This window comes from Sinohyriopsis cumingii, chromosome 13 (assembly GCF_028554795.1).
Source record: "Sinohyriopsis cumingii isolate HCF-2022 chromosome 13, ASM2855479v2, whole genome shotgun sequence".
In the NCBI taxonomy this organism is placed as follows: domain Eukaryota; kingdom Metazoa; phylum Mollusca; class Bivalvia; order Unionida; family Unionidae; genus Sinohyriopsis; species Sinohyriopsis cumingii.
In genome coordinates, this window is record NC_142973.1 from 55,532,151 (window position 1) to 55,548,596 (window position 16,446).

Consider the following 16,446-nt stretch of genomic DNA (forward strand, 5'->3'; position numbering starts at 1 on the left):
AAGATCCCGACTTCGTCCCTTTCATATGGCGTTTCGGGGCGTAACTAACTCGATACGCCTTGTGCTGAATGTATGCATATGACATAGTATTTACAGCATTATATTTTATTTCTTTGTAATAAATGTTTGACTGTGAATGAAACATGAAAGTACAGATTTGAAAATGATATAAATTTGTTTTTACTTGTACTTTCTTATTTGAACTATCATTTAAAGATTAAACCATATTATATAAACTTGCATTTGTATTCGATAGAAAAAGTTGTCGGTTATGGTGCCGGATAGAGAAAAAGGCGTGCAACACATCTATATTTTTTATTGCTTACGGAACCTAGCTAATTCCATGACCTGGCTATTAATAACTCTTAGAATAAAATTATTAAGCCCATCTCAAATCCCTATTGCTGTGCTAATTGACATCATTTCAGTATGTATTGCCGAAAGGTCTCTTGTAGCTGCAAGTGTCCGACTGCGTTATAATGCATACTGATTGTTGTAACATAAACCGTAACTGATTATTCTTGATAAAAACGTTTAGTGTTCCAAACGATGACGCTGATGTATTATGGACAAGTAATCGCATTTTGCCTACTTGTCATTAACTGACACGGTAATTTTGTTATCAGACACACGCCGGGTGCATTTTGATACTGTTATTATAATCTGTCAGTGTGAAGTTGCGATAATTGTCTCACGTGATTTGAGGAGATAATCAACATTATCACATAACCCAAATTGCACTGGTTACAGGGTAAAACTTCATAAAGATCTTTGAAATAGGATCATATTTTGTTTTAAACAACAGAAATGGCAGAAACGCGGGCTCTTCTTGTATCATTCATCGGTGTTGTCCATCTGTACATGTCGTCAGCTCGCCCTCCACATATCATTCTGATCGTGGCCGATGATTTGGGTAAGCAGATTTGAATTTCAATAGCCGATACACCAGATGTACGTAAAACAATGCTGACACTGTCAAAAAGTTCACGAGCAACAATTCTAATTCTACTATATATAAATGTAAAAAAATATTTAAAATGTCGGACAAGATAAAAGAAAAACGTATGCTTTATTAAGACACAGTAAGCACATAATTTAGGCAACTTTGACACGTATTTCAGAAAAAAAGAAATATGTTTACAGGTTGGTATTTTGTGACAGTTTGCTGCTGACGAGAAAAGCTAGATAGGCGACGCGGTACTGACATGTTTTTGTCGCGTGATAATTTCATCTGTACAGTAAAAGGATATGAATGGAGGCGAGTAGTTAGATAATAGGGAGTCCTGGGACAATATATTAATATAATAGGCTTTAAACAGGCTAGTCATTTTTCCACCACTCTAAACAGGTTAATCGGGTTTCAAACATTTCATGCAACAATCAACCATTTTTGAAAACCCTAGGCCATCCCATAACTGGCCACGCATGAAACACCTAGTGAGTTTTTGGTGTTTTTTTGAAAAAAAAAATTATGTATATATATTGCGGTCTTTCGTATCAAGGTGAGAGTTCATGTATCATGTTTCTGAATTTACATCATCAACAACCAGGCCCTAGGGCATGGCGAACGAGGCAACCGCGTTGGGCCACGCACTTTCAGGAAATCAACTCCGCAATGCAATTTATTTTCCTTGGGGGCTCCGCTCATCGCTTGCTGCCTTGGAACCCGCACATCATAGGTCTGGGCCTGTCAAGAACAGTCACGTATCCTTAATATTATCTTTCTTCTTGATCCGTAAGCAATCTATAATAATTTCCTTCGCAAAACATGGAGCCTTCCAGGTCTATTTTCTTTTACGTTTTTCAATTTGATTCATAAAAACAATACTCTCACCTTTAAAAGCATTGCGAGTATCGTTTACGTCATTTAAAATTCATTCTCACATATCTTAAAGTTATGCTTGATATATTATTTGCTTAGTTGATCAAATTGTTGCTAAACTGTTGCAGTAATACCAGGATAAGAATAAGGAGTAAAATGTGGAGCAGAATAAGGAGTACGATGTGGAGTAGAAAAAGGAGTACAGTGAAGGGTATCATTACGGGTGTGATGTGGGGTAGAATAAGGAGTACATTGTGGAGTATAATAAGGAGTGAGATGTGGAGTATAATAAGGAGTGCAATATGGGGGTAGAATAAGGAGTACAGTGAGATGTGGAGTAGAGTAAGGAACACGATATTGAGCAGAATAAGGAATGCGATATGGCGTGGAATAAAGGAGCATGACACTAGGGTAGAATCAGGAGCACGATGTGGGGTAGAATAAGGAGTACGATTTGGCATAGAACAAAGAGTACGATGTGGGATAGAATAAAGAGCATACTGTAGGCTAGAATAAAAAGTACCATGTGGGGTAGAATATGGAGTACGATGTGGCGTAGAACAAGGATTACGATGTGGGAGAGAATAAGGAGCACGCTGTAGGCTAGAATAAGAAGTACAATGTGGGGTAGAATATGGAGCACGATTTGGGCAGAATAAGGAGTAAGATGTTGGGTAGAATAAGGAGTACCATTTGGCGTAGAATAAAGGGTACGATGGGGGGATAGAATAATGAGCATGAGATGGGGTTGAATAAGAAGTACGATGTGGGGTAGCATATGCAATATGATGTGGGTAGAATAAGAGGTACGATGTGGAGCAGAATAAGAAGTACGATGTTGGTTAGAATATGGAGTACGATGTGGGGTATAATAAGGTTACGATTTGGCGTAGAATGAGGAGTACGATGTGGGGCAGAATAAGAAGTACGATGTTGGTTAGAATATGGAGTACGATGTGGGGCAGAATAAGAAGTACGATGTTGATTAGAATATGGAGTACGATGTGGGGCAGAATAAGAAGTACGATGTTGGTTAGAATGTGGAGTACGATGTGGGGTATAATAAGGTTACGATTTGGCGTAGAATGAGGAGTACGATGTCGGGTAGAATATAGAGTGAATTTTTAGGGTAGGATAAGGAATACGATTTGGGTAGAATTAGGAGTATAATTTGGGGTAGAATAAGGTGTACGATGTGGAGTAAAATAAGGAGTGCGATGTGAAGTAGAATGAGGAGTGCGATTTGGAGTAGAATCAGGAGTGTGATGTGGAGTAGAAAAAGGAGTGCGATTTGGAGTAGACGAAGGAGTGCAATGTGAAGTAGAATGAGAAGTGTGATTTTGGAGTAGAACCAGGGGTGAGATTTGGAGTAGAATAAGGAGTACGATGTGGAGTAAATTAAGGATCACGATGTGGAGTAGGATAACGATTAGGATCGACAGCTGGATCATCAGCAGGTTTCTCTAGGAGATTATTCAAAGCCAAACGCCATAATCACGTGACGATCATTTACGGTACAGTAAATATAACATTCAAAGAAATAGCTGGTAAACACTTAAACGATAAGGAGTTCAAAAAAAAAAAAAGGGATTAAAAGCAAATAATGAGTATAATTTGGGGTATAACAAGGAGTACGATGTGGGATAGAATAACGAGCACGCTGTAGGCTAGAATAAGAAGTACGATGTGGGATAGAATATGGAATATGATGTGCGCAGAATAAGGAGTACCATTTGGCGTCCAACAAGGAGTACGATGTGGGGTAGAATAAGGAGCACGTTTTAGGCTAGAATAAGAAGTACAATTTGGGGTAGAATATGGAGTACGATGTGTGTAGAATATGCAGTAAGATGTGGGGTAGAATAAGGAGTACCATTTGGCGTAGAATTAGGAGTATGCTTTGGGGTAGAATAAAGTGTACGATATGGGGTAGAACAAAAGTACAAATATTGTAGAATCAGATGTACTATGAGGAGTAGATAAGGAGTACGATGTGGAGTAGAATAAGGAGTGCGATGTGGAGCAGAATAAGGAGTGCGTTGTGGAGTTGAATTAGGAGTGAGATTTGGAATAGAATAAATAGTGCGATTTGGAGTAGAATAAGGAGTGCGATGTTTAGTAGAATACGGAGTGCGATTTGGAGTAGAAGAAGTGCGATGTGGAGTAGAATAAGGAGTACGATGTGGAGTTGAATAAGGAGTGCGATTTTGGGTAGAATAAGGAGTTCGATGTGGAGTAGAATAAGGAGTGTGATTTGAAGTAGAATAAGGAGTGCGATGTGAAGTAGAATGAGGTGTGCGATTTGGAGTACAATAAGGAGTGTGATGTGAAGTAGAAAAAGGAGTGGGATGTGGAGTATAATAAGGAGTGCGATTTGAAGTAGAATAAGGAGTGCGATGTTGAGTAGGAAAAGGTGTGCGTTGTGGAGTAGAATAGGGAGTGCGATGTTGAGTAGGAAAAGGTGTGCGTTGTGGAGTAGAATAAGGAGTACGATTTAGAGTAGAATAAGAAGTGGGATTTGGAGAAGAATAAGGAGTGGGATGTGGAGTATAATAAGGAGTGCGATGTGAAGTAGACTAAGGAGGGAGATTTGGAGTTGAATAAGGAGTGCGATGTTGAGTAGGAAAAGGAGTGCTATGTTGAGTAGAACAAGGAGTGCGATTTAGAGTAGAATAACAAGTGCGATGTGAAGAAGAATAATGTGTGCGATGTGGAGTAGAATAAGGAGTGCGATGTTGAGTAGGAAAAGGTATGCGATGTGGAGTAGAATAAGGAGTGCCATTTGGAGTAGAATAAGGAGTGCGATGTGAAGTAGAATAAGGAGTGCGATGTGGAGTAGAATAAGGAGTGCGATGTTGAGTAGGAAAAGGTGTGCGATGTGGAGTAGCATAAGGAGTACGATTTAGAGTAGAATAAGAAGTGGGATTTGGAGTAGAATAAGGAGTGGAATGTGAAGTACAATAAGGAGTGCGATTTGGAGTAGAATAAGGAAAATGGGTTGGTTTGTTAGTGACTGCCTGTCTCAGTTAGACGAGCATTGGAGATCAAATGCGTAACTTGGGCTGCAAATGAGCAGCCGACTTGGCTTACGTATTTACGTGTGTCTGCTACAGAGGTAAATATCTAAAAATCTAGATGGTTGAGGGGTGATGAAATATATGTTAATTTGTTATAGTACTAGTGAACTTTATTCATGCATAAGGCACATACTGATTCTTTTAGCTGCCTTGTCACTGGAAAATATTCAAAATAACTCTTTCCTGTCAAAAATTAATGTAAAAAAGAGGGGTTGGTGGTAATGTTGGTTCAGTATAAAAACCACCAGTTTCATAAGGAATTAACCTTAATACCTCAGTCAGAATCTGTTTTTATTTGTGTCTTTAATGTAATGTTATTATAATTTTTCTGCAATAGGTCAGCGGCGGATAAAAATATGCCCAAAAAAAACTGTCCAGTGAGACCTGATTCGAGTTTTAAGTTCGGACAAAATATTCTCCATAAGTTGGCCAGGTATTCATGCCTGAGGCGCACGATTAGTTGCAAATCGATGTTTGTAAATAACTATGCCTCAATAGGAAATTTGAGGGGTGAAATCGAACCACTTCCAATTTAAACTCAACCCAAATCCGCCTATGACTGTCAGACTAGAGACGTGTGTGTTTGTGCATGTCTGTGCATGCGTTGTTATTCTTCGCCTTTTCCTTGCATGGAATATCCATGACGGGAAAGCAGAATATTGCTTAAATGTTTCCTAGGTATGGTTTACAAAGACCTTGCCAAAAAGTCGTCAATCCATGTGATCAACCGATTCTTCGAAAAACAGATTTCATATCAAAATCCTTTGTATAATCTGTTTTACTGTTTTAATATTGATTTCATTGACAGTGTCTGAGATAAGCTGACAAAACTTACACTCCTCGTGTATTTTGAGATCTCGCAAAAATTTCGTTCTAGTGATGATATATCATAGTTAGATAAACGACCTTTGACAGCATGAGAGGACTAATGTAGGAACTAATACAGCTTCCAGCGGTGTTTGAGATAAGCTGACAAAAAACCTATACTCCTCGTGTCTTTCGAGATCTCGTAAAATTTTTGTGCTAGTGAGCAGAAAGAAAAAAACGACCTTTGGCAGTTTGAGAGGACTAATGTAGGAACTTCCTTAGGTGTTCGGTGATTGATAACTAAGAGCTACCTCTCTTTCGATTCAGAAATAAAGAAGGTTGTATGAGTAATTGTTCAAAAGTAAAATATGGGACATAGCAAATAAAACTGAATGGAAAAATTATAATATTGTATGATGAAAGTTTCTAATGTTGATTTAAAATGCTTCTACCAAAGAGCGGTGACATAACTTCTGAATATATTCTGCAAAGAACATTATACAGTGTATCCACCTGTTCGATTCTTAACAAGTACAAATTGATTATTTTAAAAAGTGAAGGTAACTAAATGGCAAAAACTAAACATATTTAAATAATGTAGGCTATCTGCCACGGTTAAAAATCAAACTCTTTGCCAGATCATGTCTTCCCTGAAAGATACATCTTTGTAGATCATCATCTTGAGATTGAAACAGGACGTACTGGTATGATCTTGAGATTGAAACAGGACGTACTGGTATGATCTTGAGATTGAAACAGGACATGGTATAATCTTGAGATTGAAACAGGACATGATGGTATAATCTTGAAGCAAATGCTTTTACGGAAATTAGGCGTTGATTATTCCGCGCAAAAGCTCTCATGTGTTTACTTCGGATTCGCCAGCGGAGATTAAGTATTCAACTGTCAAACAAATATAAAATGCATACACCCTGTGTAAAATCCGTGGCCACATCAAAAGTACATCTATTTTTGTCAGTGCAGTGTAAGTGACTATATAAAAATCGATATAAGATGTTGAACTTTGAATTCGGCACACGTATATTAGAGCTGATATGGGGCTGAGGTGAGATTTCCTTCGCCTTATTGAAAATTCGAACTTCAAAATGAAAAACAAAAGCAGGAAGAAACAATGCTAGTTCTCACATAGCTGCGTGATCGCTGTTTAAGCAAAACCTATAATAGCTGTGGAAGAGTCATGTTGAACAAAGAGGTGAAAATCGTGCCGGACACATAGGTCCAAGATTTAAGTTAAATTTTCCTCCTTCACTTTTGTTACGTAGTCTCAAAATCACTTACTAATAATTATCCATCTTTGATACAACTCTTGTATATATTGGTGAATGTGATTTCAGTAAATACAGATCTTATTTATTTTTGCAGGGTGGAATGATGTCGGTTGGAGGAATCCACAAATGTACACCCCCAATCTGGATAAATTGGCGATAGATGGGGTCATCCTCAACTCATCCTATGTCCAACCTGTCTGCTCCCCGTACGTAATGAAACAGAATTTCACACACTTCCAAACTAGCAAATCGATAGTTATTATAAGTGTCTCAACATTAAAAAATATGAAATACATTTCGAACATGTATTTTGCTCATATTTTTTGTTATTGACAAAGTTTGTTCAGAAAGATTATTGTAAACTTCTCCTAAAAGGTCTCATCTTAACAGAATGTAAATGTACGTCTCTGATTGGATTTTACAGACATGCGCAGAAGGATCTGATACAGAGGATAAATAAATATATTCTAGCCAAAGTTCATGTATTAAAATATATTTGTATGGAGATTGCCTGTTTTATACAATATGATTCACAATGACTATCAATACTCTTAAATTTGGTAAAGGTCGAACTTATCCCAAGATCACTAGTATTTCAAGTTTATAGCGGTTTTTATTGTCTGAAGTCGACGAGAATACACCTTTTGACTAGTCAGTCCATTGTTAACTTGCTCCTAGCAGGTGCTGTTGTACAAGTATTATGAATTAAGGGGAAAAAAATGAATTCAACATCGGCCTACCTACCTACTTACCGACCTACCTACCTACCTACATACATACATACATACCTGCATACATAAATACATACTGTCACAATATTCCTATGGTATTATTTCTTTTACCGGAGAAAGATGGACAATTAAAATTTAAATAGCTCCGATCCTATAGTCAGCAATGCAGACAGTCTAGGTATATGAATAACTCTAGGCGAAAAGTATAACAATTTAATACAATATATAATTTATATTCAATAACTTCATAGACAAATTTCTCACTCGCAATATTTTTCGAACAAATACAACCAATGACCTATTCACAGTTGCCAATTATTATTCCATCACATGAAATTAAAGTTGTTAAGTGAGACTGTTTCCTTTCAGTGTTGTCTCTGTTACTCATCCGTCAATCACTTTCCGCCTCTTGATTCTTTTTGGTACTTCTAGTATCCTCCTTGACATCGTGCTCCCCTGGCACTTCTGGATCCTTTCCTCCGACACTTCCGGTGCTCTTTATCAAGTGCTCCTTCCCGTACTGCACCTCCACACAAACTGCTGACGTCACTATACACGTCTACAACGTACTCTCTATGTCTCTTCCCTCGTCTTCTATCCTTGGATGTCGACTCTAATACCAACCCGGGAAGCTTCCTCAAGAAGCCTTGTTCGCAAATCCAAACCTAGAATTTCACTAGAATTCCTTCCCGCTTTTTAACGAGTGCACAACTTAGAACTCAGAGTACAGTCTAATGGCTCTCGACTCCTCTATGATCCGCTCCTGGCGAGGTTCGCACATGTACTGGTTGAAAAATGGATTTAGCTCGAACATAAGCGGTTGCTTGTTTAAACTCCGCCCTGCATTCGAATCTCTCAGTTTTGAGTGGATACGGTCTGATCTCTTTGAAAACTGCCATGATAATTCACACTTACTTGTCATTATCTGGTTTCCGTATTCCAAAGCCCGAAATGGCTTTCACTGAGTCTCTATCTCATCGTTCAGGTTGTAGAATTCACGTTGAGTTTAACGCGGACAGATCGTTGCGTAATGGTTAAACAAGAGACAGGTAGTTTCTTGGTGTCCAGAATTGAGTCTATAGTCGTAATCTTACATAATACGTATTCACATTATCCAAGGTGTTCTTAACTACGAATTAATTATAAGAAGATGTGTATAAATGAAGCATGAAGCATTATCAATTTTTCCCCACAGCATTACACATACATACATACATACATACATACATACATACATGCATGCATACATACATGATTGCATACATACATACATACATACATACATACATACATACATACATACATACATAGACAGTACAGGGAATGACAGTTAAACAGACAGGTTTACTAATTTTCTTTTCCCGGATTTCCAGAACTCGGAATTGTCTGATGAGCGGCTATTACCCCTATCACACTGGACTGCAGGTGAGAATTCTACATGCAAACCATATGTTTATATGTGTATATCTATAAAAAAAAATGTATATTTCTATTAGGATTTTTTATTTTGCAGTGTAATTTTTTAAAGAATAATAGCGATATCATATCAACATCTACATACTTGGCAGTTGCGAGACTATTGTATGTACTTACGCATTCGTTGATTGTATGCGCGCATGACGCATGCGTGTATGTGTTCTTAAGGTGAGACTTTTGGCTTGACCTACGAATGTTATGCAGACATAAGCAACTGTATGTTAGGTTTGTCACTATTTGTAGAAATCTTAATTCACGATTTGAAAATACACTCACTTGAAACATTAGCAGAAAACAGAGAGAGAGAGAGAGAGAGAGAGAGAGAGAGATTCCATACGGTTAATGTATTAATTCAAGACTGAATTGATTTTACTACCAGATACTGTCGTATGTAAACAACTTCTATTCCAGCATTCTGTAATAAAAGCAAATGCTCCTGGGTTTTTGCCCGCCAACATTACCACTCTACCACAGAAGCTGAAGGAAGTGGGCTATGTTACACATATGGTAGGAAAGTGAGTACCGATAGTCAATACTCTAAGAAAGTGGGCTATGTCACACATATAGTAGGAAAGTGAGTACCGGTAGTTAATACTCGAAGGAAGTGGGTTATATCACACATATAGTAGGAAAGTGAGTACCGATGGGCAATACCTGAAGGAAGTGGGCTATGTCACATATATGGTAGGAAAGTGAGTACCGGTGGTCAATACTCTAAGGAAGTGGGCTATGTCACACATATGGTAGGAAAGTGAGTACCGATGGTTAGTACTCGAAGGAAGTGGGCTATGACACACATATGGTAGGAAAGTGAGTACCGATGGTCAATACTCGAAGGAAGGGGGATATGTCACACATATGGTAGGAAAGTGAGTACATATGGTCAATACTCTAAGGAAGTGGGCTATGACACACATATAATAGGAAAGTGAATACCGATGGTTAGTACTCGAAGGAAGTGGGCTATGTCACATATATTTTAGGAAAGTGAGTACCGGTGGTCAATACTCTAAGGAAGTGGGCTATGTCACACATATGGTAGGAAAGTGAGTACCGATGGTTAATACTCGAAGGAAGTGGGCTATGACACACATATGGTAGGAAAGTGAGTACCGATGGTTAGTACTCGAAGGAAGTGGGCTATGACACACATATGGTAGGAAAGTGAGTACCGATGGTCAATACTCGAAGGAAGTGGGCTATGACACACATATGGTAGGAAAGTGAGTACCGATGGTCAATACTCTAAGGAAGTGGGCTATGACACACATATAATAGGAAAGTGAGTACCGATGGTTAGTACTCGAAGGAAGTGGGCTATGACACACATATGGTAGGAAAGTGAGTACCGATGGTTAGTACTCGAAGGAAGTGGGCTATGACACACATATGGTAGGAAAGTGAGTACCGATGGTCAATACTCGAAGGAAGAGGGATATGTCACACATATGGTAGGAAAGCGAGTACATATGGTCAATACTCTAAGGAAGTGGGCTATGACACACATATGGTAGGAAAAATGGGTACCGATGGGCAATACCTGAAGGAAGTGGGCTATGTCACATATATGGTAGGAAAGTGAGTACCGGTGGTCAATACTCTAAGGAAGTGGGCTATGTCAAACATATGGTAGGAAAGTGAGTACCGATGGTCAATACTGTAAGGAAAGAAAATAAGAAACGAACAAGTATAACTTACTTACTTATTTGCTACAAGTATTCCGTAAAACAATTGCAACTGTCAGCAGCATTATTTTGTTCAAATTTAGGAGATAATGTTTGAGTTATTTGGAAAAATTTCTTAATTTATAAATGTTACAAATTAACAAAACTTCTGGACAGTTTGATATTCTTCAAGAGTCAAGTTTTATATAAAAACACGTGTTTGTTTCATCTGATTATAACACAGTTTATAATTTTGATGATTATAGCATAATAGTATTAGTGTAAATTCCGAGTGCACTTTACCAATTTGCAAATTATTGAACATGACATCACAAATTATATTCAAAATTGCAATTTTCCCCCATTTTGCCTTAGAAAATGCTATTTTAAATTGTCACTAATAATGCTCGAAAAGAGAATTCATACTCGACACTGCTCTAAAATTACTACAGCAGGTAGACTTTCAAGACATTGGCTTGATTGGAACGCAAAACCATATATCGTCCGCTAGTACAACGCCATACATCGTCTGCTAGTACAACACCATATATCGTCTGCTACCACAACACCATATATCGTCTGCTAGTACAACATCATATATCGTCTGCTAGCACAACACCATATATTGTCTGCTAGCACAACACCATATATCGTCTGCTGGTACAACATCATATATCGTCTGCTAGCACAACACCATATATTGTCTGCTAGTACAACACCATATATCGTCTGCTAACACAACACCATATATCGTCTGCTAGCACAACACCATATATCGTCTGCTAGCACAACACCATGTATCGTCTGCTAGTAAACAGCTAAACGTTATAATTTATTTTCAATAACTGAGGTAACATGGTGTGGTGGTAACGAATATTATTACAAGTGTTTGTATCTTTACTACAATGCATGCAGTTTCAAATATACCATCGACATAGTTTATTGTACAGAGCATAAGTTGCAAGTAACTCAAGGATATATGTATTAATATCTCTGGGAAAGCCATGTGATCTTGTGGCTGGTCACTTGTTGGATCGCAGGGCTTTAGATTATCACGAATCGTCAAGCAGTTAGGTGGTACAGCTTAATTCCCATCGTTGACATAGCATAAATAGTCACAGACTTGAAAAGGTCACAAATAAGACCGCTTACGAAGTCGTTCTTACTGGTGACTCGGTGCGAAACTGATCGTTGTGATCACATTTGTTCTTTGATTGTTGAAGAACAAAAATATTCAACAAAGTTAGCACCGAACAAGCAGGCGGCGTTTTTGGCAAATTTTATTTATTTTTTTAGTTTTAAAGTTATAAAATATTATGAATTTTTTTTTAATGGATAATAATAGCACAGAAAAGAATTGTATGGGATTCAACAGTGTTTAGAGAGGTGATACAAATATATTCACGAGATAAACACTGAAACAACAATGTCACTATCAAGACATAATGCATATTTGTTTACGCGTTTAGGCGGAATAAAATACTAGTCGGATCTAGGCACATTGGTGTTAAAATTGTTGTGTTTAATTATGCAAGAAGACATCCTCCAGTTTTTAGGAACCACAATGCCCTACATATTACTTTTAATGATGATAACAATAAAGTAGACAGCAGCAGCAACCCTATTGGCATAATGGCTAGAAAAGCCCCAAATGAAAAAGAAATAAATAATAAATTTGACGTGGGTGAATACAAAATTGTGGATGTGGCTAAAATTTGCACTGCATCTTGAAGATATGATAAACTTTATAAGGTCAGTCTACAACGATTTAACAACTATCGAGAATGTATGGAAAACAAGGTTCCTTGTTAAACAACACATGCTGAGGAAGCATATGAAATGGCTGTTGCAGAGTGAGCCTTAAGAATGGCAGAAGTTGAAAAAAATCTGTAATCATTTGAAAGGACTGAATCTGTAAACATTTAAAGAACTGAAGAAATCTCGCAAATTGCTGAAAACAAAAGTATCGTTTTACAAAGATCGTCATGTTGGATTTTGTAGATAATATATCAATATAATTTATCCAACATAATGCGTTCTCTGAATGTCTATATTTCGATTTAAAAGACTGACAATAGCAACGGTTAAGACATCTTTACAGCCAAATTTAATGCCCAGTTACTATATATATATATATATATATATATATATATATATATATATATATATATATATATATATATATATATATATCAAGACAACAAATTAAATGAGACAAAAGAAAAGAAAATCCAGTTAATTTAGAGAATGGCTTAGTAAAAGTTCCACTGAAAAACAAATCCCTAAAGAATTAATTATATAAGTGAAGATAAGGATCAGAGGAAAGAAGGTACTGTTTGGATGCAAGTATACAAATACAGACATGTGCACAAAATTTTTGAAAAAGACAAATATAATAACAATATTGCCTTGGGCTGAAAAAGTGACAACGAAAGCAAGAAATTACATAGCTGCAGCTTTCTGAGAAATCATTCAAAATGAAGGAAGATACCTTTAGAAAAGAATAGTGTGATATCGATTATGACCAATGGCTTAGTAAAAATCCTCTTATTACACAACCAGACATTATTTAGATGCAAGCATACGAAATATTAATTTACTGAGAGAGAGAGAGAGATTTAGATTTAATAAAATAATTCTTTTGAGCTAAAATGTGAAAACAAAAGAATTAAATTACACAGATGTTATTCTCAGAGAAATGGTTAAAGAGAATTCTGAAGTTATGCTAAAACGGACACACTGAATACTTTCAGCTTATTCTGACACAACGTCTCCTATAGTGGAACGGCTTGAAACTAATACTTTTGGAACGTCTAAATTTAAAATAGGCGAAACAGCCAGAATTTCGAAATATAAAAAGTTTACAAAATGATACCTTTCAAACTTTACCGAAGAATTAATATAAATTTGAATTATTTTTAATTTACAAAGCGGAAGATCTGAACCAAGGGGAGAGTATATTTCTCGAACTAGGGTTGTCACTAAATGACAAAAAAGATGACACGTACAAAATTGAAAATATTTTAAGAACAAAAAAGTATGAATGGTAAAATGTATTTACGATTGAAATCATTTGACCATTATTTTGCATCAAGGTTAAAACGTGTTGGTTTTTGTGAACCTACAGTTTGCAAATCTTCATTATGTGACTTCTTTATAAAAAGTAGAATTAGCGTCTTTTTTCTCTTGAGTTGATGTTAAAAATGTCCTTTACATCGTTCTGGTTTAGTATAATTTTATGGTCTTCTCTAGATACAATATCTTTATTTCTTGAAGTCACCTTTACCATCTTTGTTGATGAATCCATCACTCACATTATAATTGTAATCAATGCTAACAACTTACATCGCTTGATGAGCATTTACACATATAAGTCTAGCTTGTTGAAGACTTGTACAAATTATATGGCAAGATAAGGTTCATCGAAATATGATTCAGTATTGTCTATTAATTGGATACACTCGTAGGCATATTTCATGTTATATTTTGACGTCTCTTTCAATTAAAATCTAAATTGTTTTTGCCTTTTGGGGTTTATTTATGTAGCGAAGATTATTCCTTCTGCGTAATTTTATCAATAGACAAATAGACCAATGTCACCAAAAATAAATTTGCATTATCGGAGACAACGATTGTAGTAATCTCAATGCCCTTGGAGGGTAACATTTTGAAAGATATTAAATCTTGGAGACAAAATAGAGACGATAAACTAACTACTATTGAAATAAGTGAATTTGAAAGAACTAACAAAATCTTCGAGCCACAAAGCAAAATTGACAACACAATACGAATTATTGATGCAAATAAATTGTTCAGACAGATTCAATACCTCGTATATGTATGTATGTATGTATGTATGTATGTATGTATGTATGTATGTATGTATGTATGTATTCATACATACCGAATTTATTATTATTCGTTACACCAGAGAGAACTGAAGGTATTATCTCTGCATCATACCAGAGGATGTATCTCATATGCGGTGAATTCAAATGAAGAAAGAAACAGGGAGAGAATTACAATCTGTCCCCTGTTGGAGACACGTTGGCTAATTGGTTAGCCTGCCAGACTCTCGAACGAAAGGATGCGGGTTCGAATCTTAGAATCGGACCAGCCTTGGTCATCTACCATGGTGTGTCATTGGGCATGGCACTTTATTCCACTTGCCTCGGCACTAAATAACCTACTTGTGTTGCTGTGCTATAAAGTTCGACACAAAATGGTCCCCTTCTGAAAATCGAATCCGGGTCCGCGAATCACGGCACATATTGCTTTGCATGTAGACGCATAATGAAAGAATACATATATATATATATATATATATATATATATATATATATATATATATATATATATATATATACCATCCTATAGGTGTCCCCTTCTGAAAATCGAATCCGGGTCCGCGAATCACGGCACATATTGCTTTGCATGTAGACGCATAATGAAAGAATATATATATATATATATATATATATATATATATATATATATATATATATATATATATATATATATATATATATATATATATATACCATCCTATAGGTGGCACCTCGGTTACTGCAACTGGAAATACACTCCAACCTACCGGGGCTTCGACAGCTTCATGGGATTCTACACCGCCGACGAGGACTATTACAATCATACCCACGGTAAGACTGGTTTATCTAGACTTTAAATTGAAGCGACGTACGTACATACATACATACATACATACATACATACCTGTATTTTTCCTAGTTTCAGCTTCTGCCCCTTGAAAAGGTACGAGAGCGTCCTTTGAGATATGTTTATAACGAATATACCAGCAGTACCATGGTATCTTATTTGAGAAAAAATGTCGAGACTGCGTTGACTCGGGACAATGGCTCGAAACACTTTAAAAATCATAAATGGGATTGCTTCCCAATGTTTGGATGAACTGATATGTTTTCAAAGACATACAAGTTTTGATATTAAAATATATTCGAATTCCAAGAATTAGAAGTCCAGCATATTTAAAAAAAACAAAACAACATTCTTATAAATTTGCAGCTACAGTTTTGTGGATTAGCTGTAAAATTAAATTAGAGACGAATACAACTTTAATTCAGTTAGATTCTAACTTTTATAATGGAATACTAAAGACTGCAACTGAAATATCTGCAAATAATCATCGCTGATCGCTCACCCCTCACCCTCCCACCCCCACCTCCACATGTTTGTCATGATAATGACTACTAATATCTACCCCAACATTTTTTACAGTCTTGACTTACGTACTGCAATGTTTTGTCTTACGTATCGCCATGTCTTGACTTACGCACCGCCATATCCTGTCTTACGTACCGTCCTGTCTTGACTTACGTACCGTTCTCTCTTGTCTTACGTACCGCCACGTCTTATCTTACGTACCGCCATGTCTGACTTACGTACCGCCATGTCTTGACTTACGTACCGCCATGTCTTGTCTTACGTACCACAATGTCTTAAATTACGTACCGTCCTGTCTTGACTTACGTACCGTCCTGACTTGTCTTACGTACCACCATGTCTTGTCTTACGTACCACCATGTATTGACTTACGTACCGCCA

The 16,446-nt window shown here is 36.7% G+C and overlaps 1 protein-coding gene across 1 annotated transcript in view; it reads left to right on the top strand.

The window, feature by feature from the left end:
- Positions 1-722: 722 nt before the first annotated feature.
- The window catches only part of LOC149785605 (arylsulfatase B-like), a 33,082-nt gene continuing 17,358 nt past the window's right edge, over positions 723-16,446 (top strand). Inside the window, exons 1-5 of the mRNA XM_089931214.1 lie at positions 723-913; positions 7,090-7,201; positions 9,100-9,151; positions 9,614-9,717; positions 15,418-15,524. Of these exons, the coding sequence (XP_089787340.1) occupies positions 808-913; positions 7,090-7,201; positions 9,100-9,151; positions 9,614-9,717; positions 15,418-15,524 (481 nt within the window). The 5' untranslated portion in view covers positions 723-807. The remainder of the gene's footprint in view (positions 914-7,089; positions 7,202-9,099; positions 9,152-9,613; positions 9,718-15,417; positions 15,525-16,446) is intronic.